Source organism: Diadema antillarum, unplaced genomic scaffold (assembly GCF_040938485.1).
Source record: "Diadema antillarum isolate AM-2024a unplaced genomic scaffold, OU_Dant_1.0 scf00000164, whole genome shotgun sequence".
Lineage (NCBI taxonomy): Eukaryota > Metazoa > Echinodermata > Echinoidea > Diadematoida > Diadematidae > Diadema > Diadema antillarum.
The window spans coordinates 665,411-679,535 of NW_027271053.1; the positions used below are offsets into that span (position 1 = coordinate 665,411).

The following is a 14,125-nucleotide window of genomic DNA, read 5'->3' on the forward strand; positions in this document are numbered from 1 at the left end:
ACTTCACAAAACTTTACTTTTTAAATAAAGTACACATTTCTTTGACTTGTTACTGATATTATGTTAAGGGTAATTATTTCCCCTGCCTTCTGAAAGAGAGAAGTCAAACAGTGTTCTTTTGTTATGCGAGAAAAATGGAAATATATTGAATTTTCTTTATTCTTTCTTTATATCATTGTACACATGTGACATGACAAACTATAGTAGTCTTTTCATCCAGCCTTAACTGAGCAGAAACTTCAAATTTACAACTTTTGACTTTGTATGGATTGTCCGATTTTCCTCAAAGTCAAACTCTCACTGATGTGTTCTGGTAATATTGCTGCATTCACTCAGTCTCAACCCACATGTCTATGAAGGTGAACTTGTCCTTTAATAGGATAGTTGACACTACACATATTATTTCTTTTTCAATCAGTAAATCACTGGTAGAATGAGAACTACGATGTGGTAAAACAACACTGACAAATGATAACATAAATAGTGTCTTGTACAATGTACTGAGTAATACAAAGTTGGCAATTTCTTTTAATTTTTACAATTGCGCTCGTCTTGGAATATTTGAGCATTGACAAAGTAACATACAATGCTGTATTAACACTTCCTCATAACACACGTAGAAATCTGGAGCGCGTTTACAAAACGTGCGTTGTGAACGTCAAACAACTCTCGCTGTAAATCTGTTTTTCATACGTTCTAAAGACAAGATGGTCAAATTAACACCAGAATTGATAGAGCAGGCTGCGCAGTACTTGAATCCCGTCAGAGACAGAGAATTAGATCTTCGGGGTAAGTAAATTCTGGCCCAGTTTTTTCGTTGTGTCTGAGAACAACATCGACATCTCCCGTCCCGTAGTGTAGTGGCCGTGCATACACAGCAGTAATTTACACGCACTGGCAATGCAATGCTGCATCCGCGTACATATCTCCCCCGCTAATCCGAGGGCTAGGGTCCGGTCAGGAGCTAACTAGTGCAATGACAGCCAATCTTGATGGCAATGATGCTTCTGTTTTGTAACGTTAGACTTTAATGTTACGATCGTCTGGCGCATCTTGCCTGTCATACCACAGTTTGATTGATGACAGAGTCAATGTCCATCTCTAATCATGCTAATTCATCTAAACACAAGGGTGCTAGTAAATAGAAAAAATAGGTCTAATAAATGTCTGTCTTTTACTTTCGCACCAGTTACATACAAGTGCCAGTTTATCAGACAACAATGATCTCCAATAAATGGGCAATGGCATGCAATGCAAAACTGCATTGCACAGGACAGGATCAGATAAAGTTACTTGAGATAGCACAGGACAGTTTACAAAACACGTTCAGCGAGTGCCGCGATTGATCTGAATGTAGCTACTGACTGTACTAACATTAACAGGTTAGTAATATCTATCTCCTAGCGATCAGAGCAACGTTCTTCTACATTGTATGGTATCTTTAAAAAGATAATTTTTCTGCCTTTCTCAGCTTGTAGCGTCGCGGTAACAATTCATTGAGGATTGGGGTTGTTCGTGTTGTGTGTGTGTGTGTGTGTGTGAATAAAAGAAGATTGTGAAAAATGTGGTTATAAGACAACAAGGCAAGGGTGAAAGAATATGAAGCCTTTGAATAGGCTAGGAAAAGGGAGAAAAGGAAATGAAAGAAAAGATAAAGAAAACTGGGAAAAATGAAACAAGGTTTACAGAGAATAAACTAAAAGTAAAAGATAATGGAGGGAAAGGAAGGAGATAAACTTGCATTTTAAAGGAAAGCAAGGGAGAAATGGATATGTTAAGTTTGAAGAGAAAAATATAGATTGAAAACAGAAAAGCCCTACATGTAGGTGAAATTTAATAGAATGAAAGATGAATCAAAACTGGGTGAAAGCAAAGATGAATAGGAAAGAAAGAATTATACAGGTTAAAAAGGAAATAGAGAAAAGGATTCATTAGAACGACACATAAAAAGATATTGGAGAGGATGGAAAGGAAAGACCCTTGTAAAAGTTGTATTTGGAGGGAAAAACAACCCATGAAGGAAACAAAGAACAATTAGGCAGAAAGTACAATTTAAATAGGAAATTGAGAAAGTTAGAGGAAATCCACAAGGAAATGATTGATAGGAAGGAAAGGGAAATTAAGGTATATATTCTACCTGAAAATGAAAGAAACAAAGATTGAAAAGAAAGAGAAAGATATAAGTGGCAGCACACACTTGCGCACATGTTTAATCGCTGTGAAGCTAGACAACCGCTAGCGCAAGACTTGGCCGAGGAAAAGAAAAAAAATTTTAAGCTTTTTGACGACAGCATAAAAAAAGCCGCTGTGTCGCTACATTCAGACCAAATGATCGACCCTTAGCGTGTGCGCTGAACGTATTCGTACTGTGTTTGTGTACAGAGCAGCATTTCAAGCAATCAAGATTTTCCAACAATTTTCTGACACTTGTAGATACTAAAAGTGTTAAATTTTAACTTCTATTCAACTTTGGAGACTCAGATGCAAGTAATATACAAATAACGCGCGGCTCTGAGTGCATCGGTTCAAATTAGCGCATGCGATAACTTTAGTAATTGTCTGAAGCGGCTTTGGACAATTCTGAAGTTATCAAATGCGCTAATTTGAACCGATGCACGAACGAGAGTCGCGTGTTATTTGTTTTATAAAATGAAATATATGGATCCTTGTCATTTGATAAATCAAGTGAAATCTAAATGTCTTAAAGGGGAAGGCTAGTAACTGATCAGTGGGAATCAGTGGAAATGCTGGGAGATGATTGTTCCAATCCTTATGGGATTCATTCAAGAGTTCATTGTATATCTATTGTTGTGTGAAAATGATTTGCTTCAGAACGGTCTCGTATTCAAGTAATGTGCAGATTAATGCTCCGTCACTGACCAGGGACGCTAACCTGGAAGCATTAAACTGCACATTACTTGAATATGAGACCATTCTGAAGCAAATCATTTTCACAAAACAATAGATATACAATGAACTCTTGAATGAATCCCATAAGGATTGGAACAATCATCTCTCAGCATTTCCACTGATTCCCACTGATCAGTTACTAGCCTTCCCCTTTAACGTTAGTCTAGATCTAGTAAAAGTGAGGCTTAACATTACATGTAGATCAACAACAAAACCTGCTTCACATTCACAATCACAATTATGAACAGACTCTAGCCTACATTACGGTATGTATTGTAGGTACATGCATAGATCTAGAACCCCGTGATTTGGTAATGGTAAAAATGGTAGTCTACTCACCCAGGGGCGTTGATCATGTCCCTCCTCAGCCTCGAAAGCAAAACGCCGGCAACAGTTAAACTTGAAAAGGTTGAATGAAAAATCCAAAACGCTATTTACATGTAGTCTAACGTAGGACCTAAATAGTCTAGGTCTTGTTATAGATGTTCACATTGCATCCATGGAAATTGAATATTTGTTGTTTGCTCGAGAAATCTTGATGCAGATGTTCTTCTTGCGACAACGAAACTGATGTTGGTGCGCGACGTGTCAGATCTGCCGGTAGATCCAGGTCTAGATCTAACTCTAAGTCTGAGCCTTTACTAGGACCAGGCATTGTAGAAACAGCTGCGCTATCCATTGAGTCACGACTTTGAACCATTTGCAGAGTCAAAGGTTGTGCTTTACCTTTTTTTGGTTGCGTTTCTTCTGTGCCGGCTTCATTCAAAAGATTGCAAAAGATCAAGAAGTTTAATATAGCAAAGTCTTCGTGATCTGTGGTCGTCCATTCACACTGGCAGCCAAACTCTTGGTCTTTGGATCGAGAAGTTTGGGTTTCTAGTGCACATGCGCAAGAAAGATGACTCTACCATAAATCTGTGGATTCACTTTAATGTCTAAACAAAGTTGATAATTCAGCAGTGATCATTTCTGTGCAATATCGTCGGTTGAGAATGATAAGGGCGTTAAGTTGCCACAAAACCCATAGTGTTCAAGACCACTTAATGCCCTTCTCATTCTCAACAGACGATATTCTCTTTTTTATGTATGAGAAGAAGCTCGTGAAATGCAATGTGTGAACTTCCAAAAGCTTTAACTCTCCAGTTCATTTATAAGAATATGTATGTATTAATGTTTTCTGTTACTTGTTTTTGCTTGTAGGATACAAGATACCAGTAATTGAGAATCTTGGAGCAACTGTGGTAAGTGCATTGTGGCAGGACAAGCACCAAACAAACACATCAAATTCATCATCGATGAATTGCACAAAGCTTAATATAAACGACAAAATCTAAAGCAGTATGCATATTGTGAACAGTTTAGTGCCCATAATTTATTGAGACAAAGATAAAAATGTGTTTGTGTGTATAGTATGACAAGGGTGTGTGTTAGTAATGTGTAGATTGCTAGAAAGTCTGAAGTACCGGTACTAGTAGTATTGATAGACTTTTAGCGATTTAAACGATTCTGCTTTAACCCGTTGAGGACAGTCTGATTTTGCTACAACACGCATTCTCATAGACACTTGAACGAGTCTACCCGGGACTCGTCCTCAAGGGGTTAACAGACTTGGAGGAGATTCAGTGTTAAGTTATTCTCAGTGTATAGTTCTATTTTTGTATGTTAATTCTTTTAATGTGAGAGAGAATCAGAGAAATGTTTGTTTTCAGTCTGTCATTGCCATCAATAACTCATGTATTATTGTATGGAGTATGATAAAGGTACAAATTTTCTGAGAAAGGTTTCACGTCCGATCCTGTACGCTTCATCAGCTCATCTGATTTGTATGGAGTGTAATTGGTATTTTATTGTGGTAGACCAGCACAGGGATGCATAAGCTGCCTCCAAACTACAAAGTGAAATGTTTCCTGCCGGACACGCTCAAGTTCATGTCACTCAAGAGCTGTCTTTTGAAAATTCTGCAGGACCAGTTTGACACCATCGACCTATCGGACAATGAACTCAGGAAACTGGATGGGTTCCCCCTACTCAAGAGGCTTAAATGCCTGCTGCTTAACAACAATAGAATATGGTGAGCAGTACCTTATGATGAAAAGATAACAGTCAACTATGTGTATTGCCATCAATTGTTGTCTGTTTGATTTGCATGGTTTTTTTTTCTACATCCTTTTGTAGAGCTTTTTTTCCCCTTGTATCAAATGAGTGCATGTGTTGACTTGACAATGTCAGTGTAAAAATCATGCATGTTATTGTAATTACACACTGTACATGTATGTACTGCTGTTTTGATGAGCTCCGGCCGGGTTGTACAATGTAGTTGGTTGGGTGTAGGTTCAATCCCCCCACCCCTTTTTCGATGAAAAGAATGTGAGGATGGAATCCTTGAAAATCTTTTTTTTTTTGTAAGAAACCTAAATGTTAGTCAGTCGGGGGGGGGGGGGGGGGGGGGTCTGCAAGTTAAAAATTGTTGGGGGAATCTGTCTTATTGAAGTGTAGAATACATTAAGTTAGAAAACATCACAGTTATAAGTGGTTTCATGATTAACACCTATGACATTTGTATTGTAGTGGACTACAGACCTTAGAAATATAATTCCATCCATCATCTATTATTGTGTATTAATGTTGCAGCAAGATAAAGTAGTAACATAAATAAAGTTGAAAAGAAAAGGTAGATGAATGATGGGACAGGAGCTGCTCATTTAGGATAGAAGCCGGCACCTTTTGTCTCATTAGTTTGCTGGAAGTCACTTCTCGTTCATATTGTGCACATACCCATTCTGTGTATTTCTTCTCATGGTCTTGTTAACAGTTCTGTATTTTCATTTTGCTCTTCATTTCAGTCGGATTGGAGAGAATCTACAGGAAAACCTGCCACGCCTGGAATCCATAATCCTCACAAATAACAGCATTGCAGAACTGGTATGTAATTATGATGGTATCTTTCTTTGTCGTCTTCTCAACTGTGAATCCAGTTGATTAACCTGCTTTCTTCAAGATGATATACATTTTCCCTTTGGAAAAACAAAACAAAAGCACACACAAAAGTTCTGTTTTTAAAATACATTGATTTTTGTGAATGTGTGGTCATCTTTAATGAATAGGCCAAGTGAGTTCTTACAGACTTAATTGGCTAAGGATAGAATCGCAAATACAAATGACAAGTCATGCTGTACTAAGTTTTCTGTAATTTTTTCAAATCCATTATTTTGATGTCATTAATGTAAAGAATCCTATTTAGGGTAGCCTGCTGCCTTTGTTTCCCCCCTACTTTCACTAGTTTGTTTATTCATTTCAAAGTTTTAGCAATGAAGTAGAATAAATAAGATTGAACTTCAAGGAAGACTTCAGCTAAAAAGGTAGCCTTTCTCATGTTATAAATTACACAAAATTCAAAAGAATTTTCAGAGAGCTTAGATGCATATGTTTTTAACAACACAGTTGTACTGTGGGAACTTCCTATTGAAGGCAGTCTGTGTTTGCACAAACTTATTCATGACAAGTGATTACAAACAATGTCTATTTAGTATTATGAATATTTTGATGATACCGTTCATGTTTTACATTCATATCCACATCTATATTGCATACCACAGGGTGATCTTGATAACCTTGCATCCATCACACAACTAACAACATTAAGGTGAGTACTTTTTTTTTTTTCCATACACCATTCCTAGTGCATATGTGATACACAGACAGAGCCATACTTACAGCATCTACACACTATGTGCATTTGTTCTACACTCCTGGCTCCGTATCTGCCAATAATGATTCATAATTTGATAGTGTTTTAATTCATTACTGGTAACAAATACTGCAGAACGTGCAAATCATCAGGGCTCGACATTAACATATTTCTCGGATGGTCCATTTGGGCCACTGAAATCATTGAATTTGATATGCTAGTGGCCCGACAAGTGCAGTGGTATTAAGTTAATGGAAACATAAGCGGTCTATGTTTAATATTAGTTGCCCAAATTGGCCACTGAAAGATATGCTCTTTGAAATATTGGTGGCCCGACATCAACTTTTGCTGGTCCCTGGCCTCTGCTAATGTTGAGCCCTGACATTATTGACCACATATTTCTCTGCATATTTTGTGTTTTGGGGTCTCTGACTCTGTTCAGTAGAAATGGAAATCTTTTTGTCTGCAGTAGTACATATGAGCTTCAGCGGATAGGTTCTTAGCTCCAATCTATTTCTGTCCCTGTTGAGTCGGAAGTCGCAGTCATCAATCTTTTTATTTGGTCTTATCCTCATTATGTCCAGCCTCCTCAGAAACCCAGTGATGGGGAAGAAGCACTACAGACTGTATGTCATCCACAAACTTCCCAACCTCAGGATACTGGACTTCAGGAAAATCAGGCTCAGGGTAAGGTCCTAAGCTCTGTCCGATGCAGATATGTCAGTTGTTACTTTCTTTAGTATTTTGTTCTGTTTTGTTTCCTAAAATACTACAGGTTCCTGGGAAACATTTTTTTCCCCAAATTGCATTACTGCACATGTCTAATAGACATCTAGGTCCTTGCCCACAAATTTGGCATTAGTTTGTAGTGAGCAATGCCACAGGCATCGAATTTCTGTAGATTTCAGTTGGGTCATGTTGAACTAATTTTCTGCTTGACAATGTGCACCTGACCCCTTACAGTCAGTTGTCATTTTCTTCTTCTTTTTTACCAGCTATCAGAGGTGATATTTGTAGTACCATGAAATTCATGTGAGTACAATTATCAATTTGAAGGGTGGTATTAAATAGGGGGGAGGTGATTGCATGTTTTGATTATGTCATTTTTTTTTTGCCATTACAGGAGAGGGAAGCAGCAGCACAGCTATTCAAGGGCAAGAAGGGAGAAAAGCTGGCCAAGGATCTGGGCAGGAGATCAAGGACGTGAGTAGAATGAGAAGGAGCTAGAATTGAGGCTAAGGGAATAATTTCTCATAAACTGCACACTGAAAGTCATTTTTGTGTCATTCTTGTGTAGAAGGTTGTGGCTCATACTGTGAATGTTAACTGGACAGAGTGACCTGTAGATATGTATTGTTTTATGATCATGGTTTTGCTGGACATGTCGGCTTCATAACATGAATCTTCTGTATCATTCTGAATTAAGCTGAAAAGGTGTATGTTCAAGATTTGTCATTTTCACAGCAAAAGCAAACTTGATTGGTTGATTACTCGGTCTATAAGTCTTATTAAATCAAATGTTTTTGTTCTGCAAAATTATGCTGAAGAATTTGCACATTCAGATTTGTCACTGTTTCACAGTAAAAACAGACCTGATAGGTCGATTACTCAGTCTATGTCTTGTTATTAAATCAAATGTGCGCACTCATCATTCTGTTGATTCTGTTGAATTGTGCTAAAAATGTGTATGTTGTAGATTTGTCACTGTCTCACAGCCAAAACAGACCTGATTGGTTGATTACTCATTTTGTGTATCCCAACATTAAATAAAATGATGATGATGATGATGATGATGATGATGATGGTGATGATGATGATGATGATTCACATCATTTGTATAGCCCCATACATCTGTTGTAGAAACATTCAAAGGCGCAGACTCCTCCAAGAGAGTTAGTAATTGAATGCCTGGTGAAAATGTGAGTAGAACTTTTAAGTGCTCCAGTTTGTCAATTTGTGAAATGTTTGTGCTCTCCATTATGACAGATTTGTACCAGGGGCTGGTCTTCCTACTGAACAGAAAACAGGTCCATCTCCAGAAGACATTGCTGCCATCAAGGTGAGTGATGCTTCCTTTCTCACCTGGGCAAGGTAAATACATCCCCCCTTTTTTTTGTTCTCTCTTTTTTTTTTTTTTTTTTTGGGGGGGGGGGGGCAGTGATATATCAAGTAGATGGATGCATCAGCAATACAATCTATCATGTAGATGGATACATGCATAATATATCCACTAGATATATACATCAGTAATATATCAGGTAGATGTATGTGTCAGTAATGGATATATGGTAGAAAGATACATCTGTAATATACGTGTATTTGGTAGGTGGGTACATCTGTGATATGTCCGGTAGATGGAAACAGGAGTGATATATGCGGTAGTTGAAAACATCAGTCATATATCCTTTAGATGGATGTTGATGCATTGACTTTAAGCTAATGAATCATTGCCACATGCTTTGTATTGTTGAGGATATGAGCATCAGCTAACATTTTTGAACATTGGTTCTTGATACCTTATGGGAGGGATCAATGCGACAGAGTGAGGGGTATTCTTCACCGTCAGTTATGTGGTTCAGGGTGCAGTTCCTGCAAATGCATTTGTCTTTGGACACTGGCTTTACTCACTAAACTCCTTTCCGTCCCCATCTACAAAGGGTTAAGGCAACGAGTTGGTAGTAGATATGGCAGGTTCGTCAGGAAAAAGTATTGCCGGCAGTGATGAGGCTCCACCATATAGAAAATACATCTTCAATATTTCTGTGACTTTGTGATGTAGTTCATACATGTTAGGTTTCTGGAGACCATGCCAGATTTTCCATAATGGAATAAATTTTTAGTTATGCAGCCGAATGCAGGTGTGTTTTTCTCTTTTAGCTAAAACTTTGATTTCTCATAAGATTTGATAAAATCTTGTGAAGCTTTCATTTTATCAGGGATGATGACTTTGAAACAATTTTATGTACAGACATAGTGCTATTTTATTTGATTTAATGTTGCCACTAAAGAAGCACTCAAATGGTTATGGGCAAGCTACCATTTGACCTACAGCTGTAAGTTCCCTCAGAAGAACTAGACAGTGATGATAAAGTACCTTGCCTAAGGGCAGCATCACTGCTGCTAGCAGACTCAAAACTAGAGACCTTACAACGGAGAGTCCGTAGTCTCATCCAGTGAGCTGCAAGTGCTGAGAGGAAATGTGAGAAAAAATGCAGACATGATAGGGAAAGTGTGCTAACAATCGCATCTATTTGCTGTGTCCTACCCTGCATAGGCTGCCATTGCCAAGGCAGAGAGCTTTGAGGAGGTCGAGAGGTTGAAGCAGCTGCTGCAGTCGGGCCAGGTGCCGGGGAAGGACGACGCTGCCGGCAAGAAGAAAGCACAAGGTATGTTGGCTGCAAGGGCCCTTATCTGCGGTCAAAATCCCAAACAAGAAGGTCCCTGGGTGAATGATATACACCTTGTTACCAATTACCTCTGCGGTCTTGCCATAAGCGTGGTTTTGCAGAGATACAGCTTCATCCTCTGCGAGAAATTCACCACATTACTGTTCTTTGGATTAGAGAACATATTTAGGGTTTGCCGGAATTGGTGGCATAGTGTATATGTGTGCATAATGATGTACGTTGCTTCTGTTTGCCTAACCCGTGCCAAGTAAGGCAGCCCGAGTCTAACATCTCATCTTTGCTGTCCAAAGTCAACATAAGGATTACTCAAACAGCTTGAGAAAAGCCACTTGTTAGCTCTCCCCAGATACACTGAGCAAGGAAATAATGGCATTCAAGTTTCAATGGATGTTTTCAGATTTAAACATGAATATTGTGTCCAACCCTAACTTCAGTATTTGGTTTATGCATAGTACATCCATACAGGAGATGATCTGTCTGCCAGAGAATTTTGAAAATTTTGGGAAAAGATGTGTGTTTGGCTCAAAGAGGCTTGCTTTACTACTATTTCTCTTTCTCTCTTGTCTAGCTGAAGGAGGAGAGGAGGAGGAGGAAGAGGAAGAGGATGCAGGGGAACCAATGGATGAGGGTCAGCCTCAGCAGCAGCAACTGACCAACGGGCAGCCACCGATCGCAGTTCACTGACCAGCAGATGACCACAGCGTGTTCAGAGATCGGGAACTGTGATGGTGTATTTGGAGTTATCATTTGGAGGACGCTCTTGACAGAACTTTGACTGTTGCTCTCTAGACATTGCCCAGGATTGACTTGAATGTGAGATACAAGTGTATGAGTCATACTGTCCTCGAGTTTGTTTCAGCCATGGTGATGTATTTGAGGACAGTTTTCAGTTAGTGGATGGGACATTCCAAGTTCTTCGCTCTTGCTCTTTCTTTCGTATTTTCATTATGGTTTTTTTTTTTCTCTCTTTTTTTTTTTTTTGGCCAAAAATAAAATATTTATAAAGGGACACCAAGATGTGAAAAGCGCTGTGGATGTTTAGAAGCCAGAGCCCTCTTGTATGAATGAGTCATGGAGGCATATCCTTTGCCATTATCAATATTATGTATGACATCTGTGCAGATTGTTGGATGAACTTGACAGATAAGATGTACATTTCTCGTGCGACATGAATATTACTGATGGGAAGAATGCTATTTCAGTTTAGGACACATTTCTTTTCATTCTAAGCCTAATTTCTGCTCATTAGAACGAGAATCACTGATATTTTACCTTTTATGGTTTCCATCACAGTACATAAAAATTCTTATTGATACTTTAGATGAATTCTTTGTTAATGAATTCGATCTATGTCAAGGGACACACTTTATCAATGTAGACTGAAAGGTAAAATCTGTGACCCCCGAGTTCAAGTTTGTAAAGACGTTTAATACGTGAAATGATCATAGAGGAGGAAAAGAATGAACAATACTTTGAAACTAATAACCATGGGCAATCAAAATGCATTGCTTGTGATTGTACATTGTGTGCATAATGCAATTCCCCACTCCTCTAAAACATGACTTGACTGTTGTTAGTTACTGCCGATTTGTTAGAGATCTGTATAGAATCCATAATCGTAGATACTGAGCAGTATCCAGTTTATTTCATACTTTATTTATTCTATGTCTATTTCTCTACACTAATAGAGTACTTCTTTCTTGTTTGAATGCGCTTGCTTATCATTTCAGGTGGGCAATGCCCATTTCCTAATCTGACAAGCAGGTGACTGGTAAAGAGATCAGCAAAGTTGGCTTCAGGTTAAATTTTCTCTTTTTTTTTTCAGAAAACTAGGGTATTTTGTGTCTTGTCCTAAGGGAAGACTTGCCTCTTAATTTTTTGTCCTTAAAAAAAAATTATCACTAATTTTTTTTTAAATCAGAAACACCACAGTGAGATTCTGAAAGGTCATGCTGTTTCCATTCATGTCAGTCAAGCACTGAGTAAGTTGAAGTTTATGGTACACCATTTATATGGTTGGCATGAAAACATGTAGCCACATCCACCTCATTTCAAGTGGAGAAGAGCAGGGAGTGAAGGATGTGAATTGAAGGTATTCATTTGTTTTAAAGTGAATAATTTTTATGAAGTTATATTTGGATCATTTCATTTGATTTGATATAGAATAATCTATCATACCAGTAGTGTTCAGGAACATGAAATAATGTCTGAATCATTTGGACCCCCCCCCCCCCCCCCCCCCCCAATTAAAAAAAAGTATCATTATTAGCAAGAGCTTGTTTGTGAAGAAATTGAGAACACTTCATGTAGTACTTGTGGCATTGTCCAGCATCATGTTCATGTGGCAAGCGAAATGAGGGGTTTGCCTTTATATTCGTCTTTGTATATATCACATACCACAAGGAGGTATGTTTCTTTTGTGTAAGATACTTTTCAAAATAAACAACAAGTAAAAACATGTCTTCATGTCTTTTTGTGTGATAGATCTGTGAAGAATGTATCAGTATGATGAAATGTGGGTCACTGAAAGTGAGGGTGCTATCTGCATACTCTGCCATACATTTGTAAACTTTCTAAAGATTTTTTTTTTTTTTTTGGGACAAGCAGGAATATATATTTGTATGAAAATGCTCTGAGCTGGGAATGGAGGAAGAGAGGGAGAGAAATAAATGTTCTTTTCAAAATATCTGCATGGCTATGGTTTTCCACACATAGACACTGTGTAAACCATCTATACTACAGTGGACTCCTGTTATAACGAAGTCCTTGGGACCAGCAGTTTTCCTTCGTTATATCAAAATTTCATTACAGCCGAACAGTATAGTGTACAAAGATATATAGAGATAATAATTTTTGGACCTCAATTTTGATTTCTTTGTAATGAGATCTTCGTTGTAACTGTGTTAGTTATAACGGGAGTGCACTGTATGTAATGTGTAAATGACACAGTTTTTTGCCTATGAAAGCACATGATAATACAATGTACTTTTGTATACTGTATATGCCATAAATTTTGCGAGACTTTAATGTCGTGAATTTTGCAAGTTGGATGCTATTCACGAAATTAGCAACATGCAAAATTATTAACTCTGATCCCGACATGATTTTGACATACAGGCATACATCTCTCCATTCATTACTATACTCCAATGATCACAAATTTAACCACTCGTGAAACTGCTGGGAAGTCCTGATTTCCAAAAAAAATAGACTTGCTAAATCTATGGCATATACACTAACCCCAGTACACTGTGTATCAGAGCAGACATCTATACCAGGACAGAATATTGCAGGATGGAAACATTAATGATTTCACAAACCTAGGCAGTATCAAGTTGTTGCCTACAGAGGCTTGTTTTATTAGAAAATAGCTTCCAACCATCAGTGGTTGAGAGTTGAATACAAAAATACATAACTCTATTGCACAATCCAATGCTTGCAAAGGAAGTCCAATTTGTACAAAGTTTTGTAGTACAAAGTTGTTGTTTTTTCAGGTATTTAGGAAGATCTTGTTTGCAAACATGTCTGTTACAAAGACCCTGCAAATCTCAGCACACATAAAAAGGGAATGGGAGAAAGAAAGATCCTCATCTTGCATAGAAATAGAAACAAAATCTTTGGTAGTACAATAATTTGTGGTGAAGAAGCTATTTGCTGCTTTAAGCAATCGTTAGAACTGTTACATAGAACATGGTACTGAAGTGGCATCCTATACACCCTACAATCCTAGGGTTACACAAGGCTGCACACTGGCACTGGTCCGATGGTCCCTGACCAGTAAAAATCACTGTCTGACCAGTAACATTTTCAGGAATGGACCAGTAAAAAATGGGAAAACTGGGTACCTACTGGTCCGACGGACAGGTCGGACCAGTAGAAAAAATGGGTTAGTGTGCGGCCCAGGGTTACAAATAATGTAGTAGTTATTATTTCTCTTACTACAACCACAAAATTCAGTGATCTAAAACATACAAGTAAAAATGCATTGCCAAAATTGAATGATGCATTTGCCATCAATGCATGTACTTTACAAATAAGCTATGGTGTCTTACAAATAACATGCACTAAAAATATATTAAATATAAAAATTGCATACATATGTAGAAATACATGCTTTGAT

At 38.0% G+C, this 14,125-nt stretch overlaps 1 protein-coding gene across 1 annotated transcript; it reads left to right on the forward strand.

Annotated features, from left to right (window-relative positions):
- Nucleotides 1–707: 707 nt before the first annotated feature.
- LOC139722367 (U2 small nuclear ribonucleoprotein A'-like) lies at nt 708–10,689 on the forward strand. Its single transcript, XM_071633674.1, has 10 exons — nt 708–789; nt 4,111–4,151; nt 4,875–4,981; nt 5,754–5,832; nt 6,507–6,553; nt 7,183–7,285; nt 7,722–7,801; nt 8,585–8,657; nt 9,873–9,984; nt 10,574–10,689. Exons 1-10 carry the CDS (start codon nt 708–710, stop codon nt 10,687–10,689), a joined length of 840 nt encoding a protein of 279 aa, XP_071489775.1.
- Nucleotides 10,690–14,125: the final 3,436 nt, after the last annotated feature.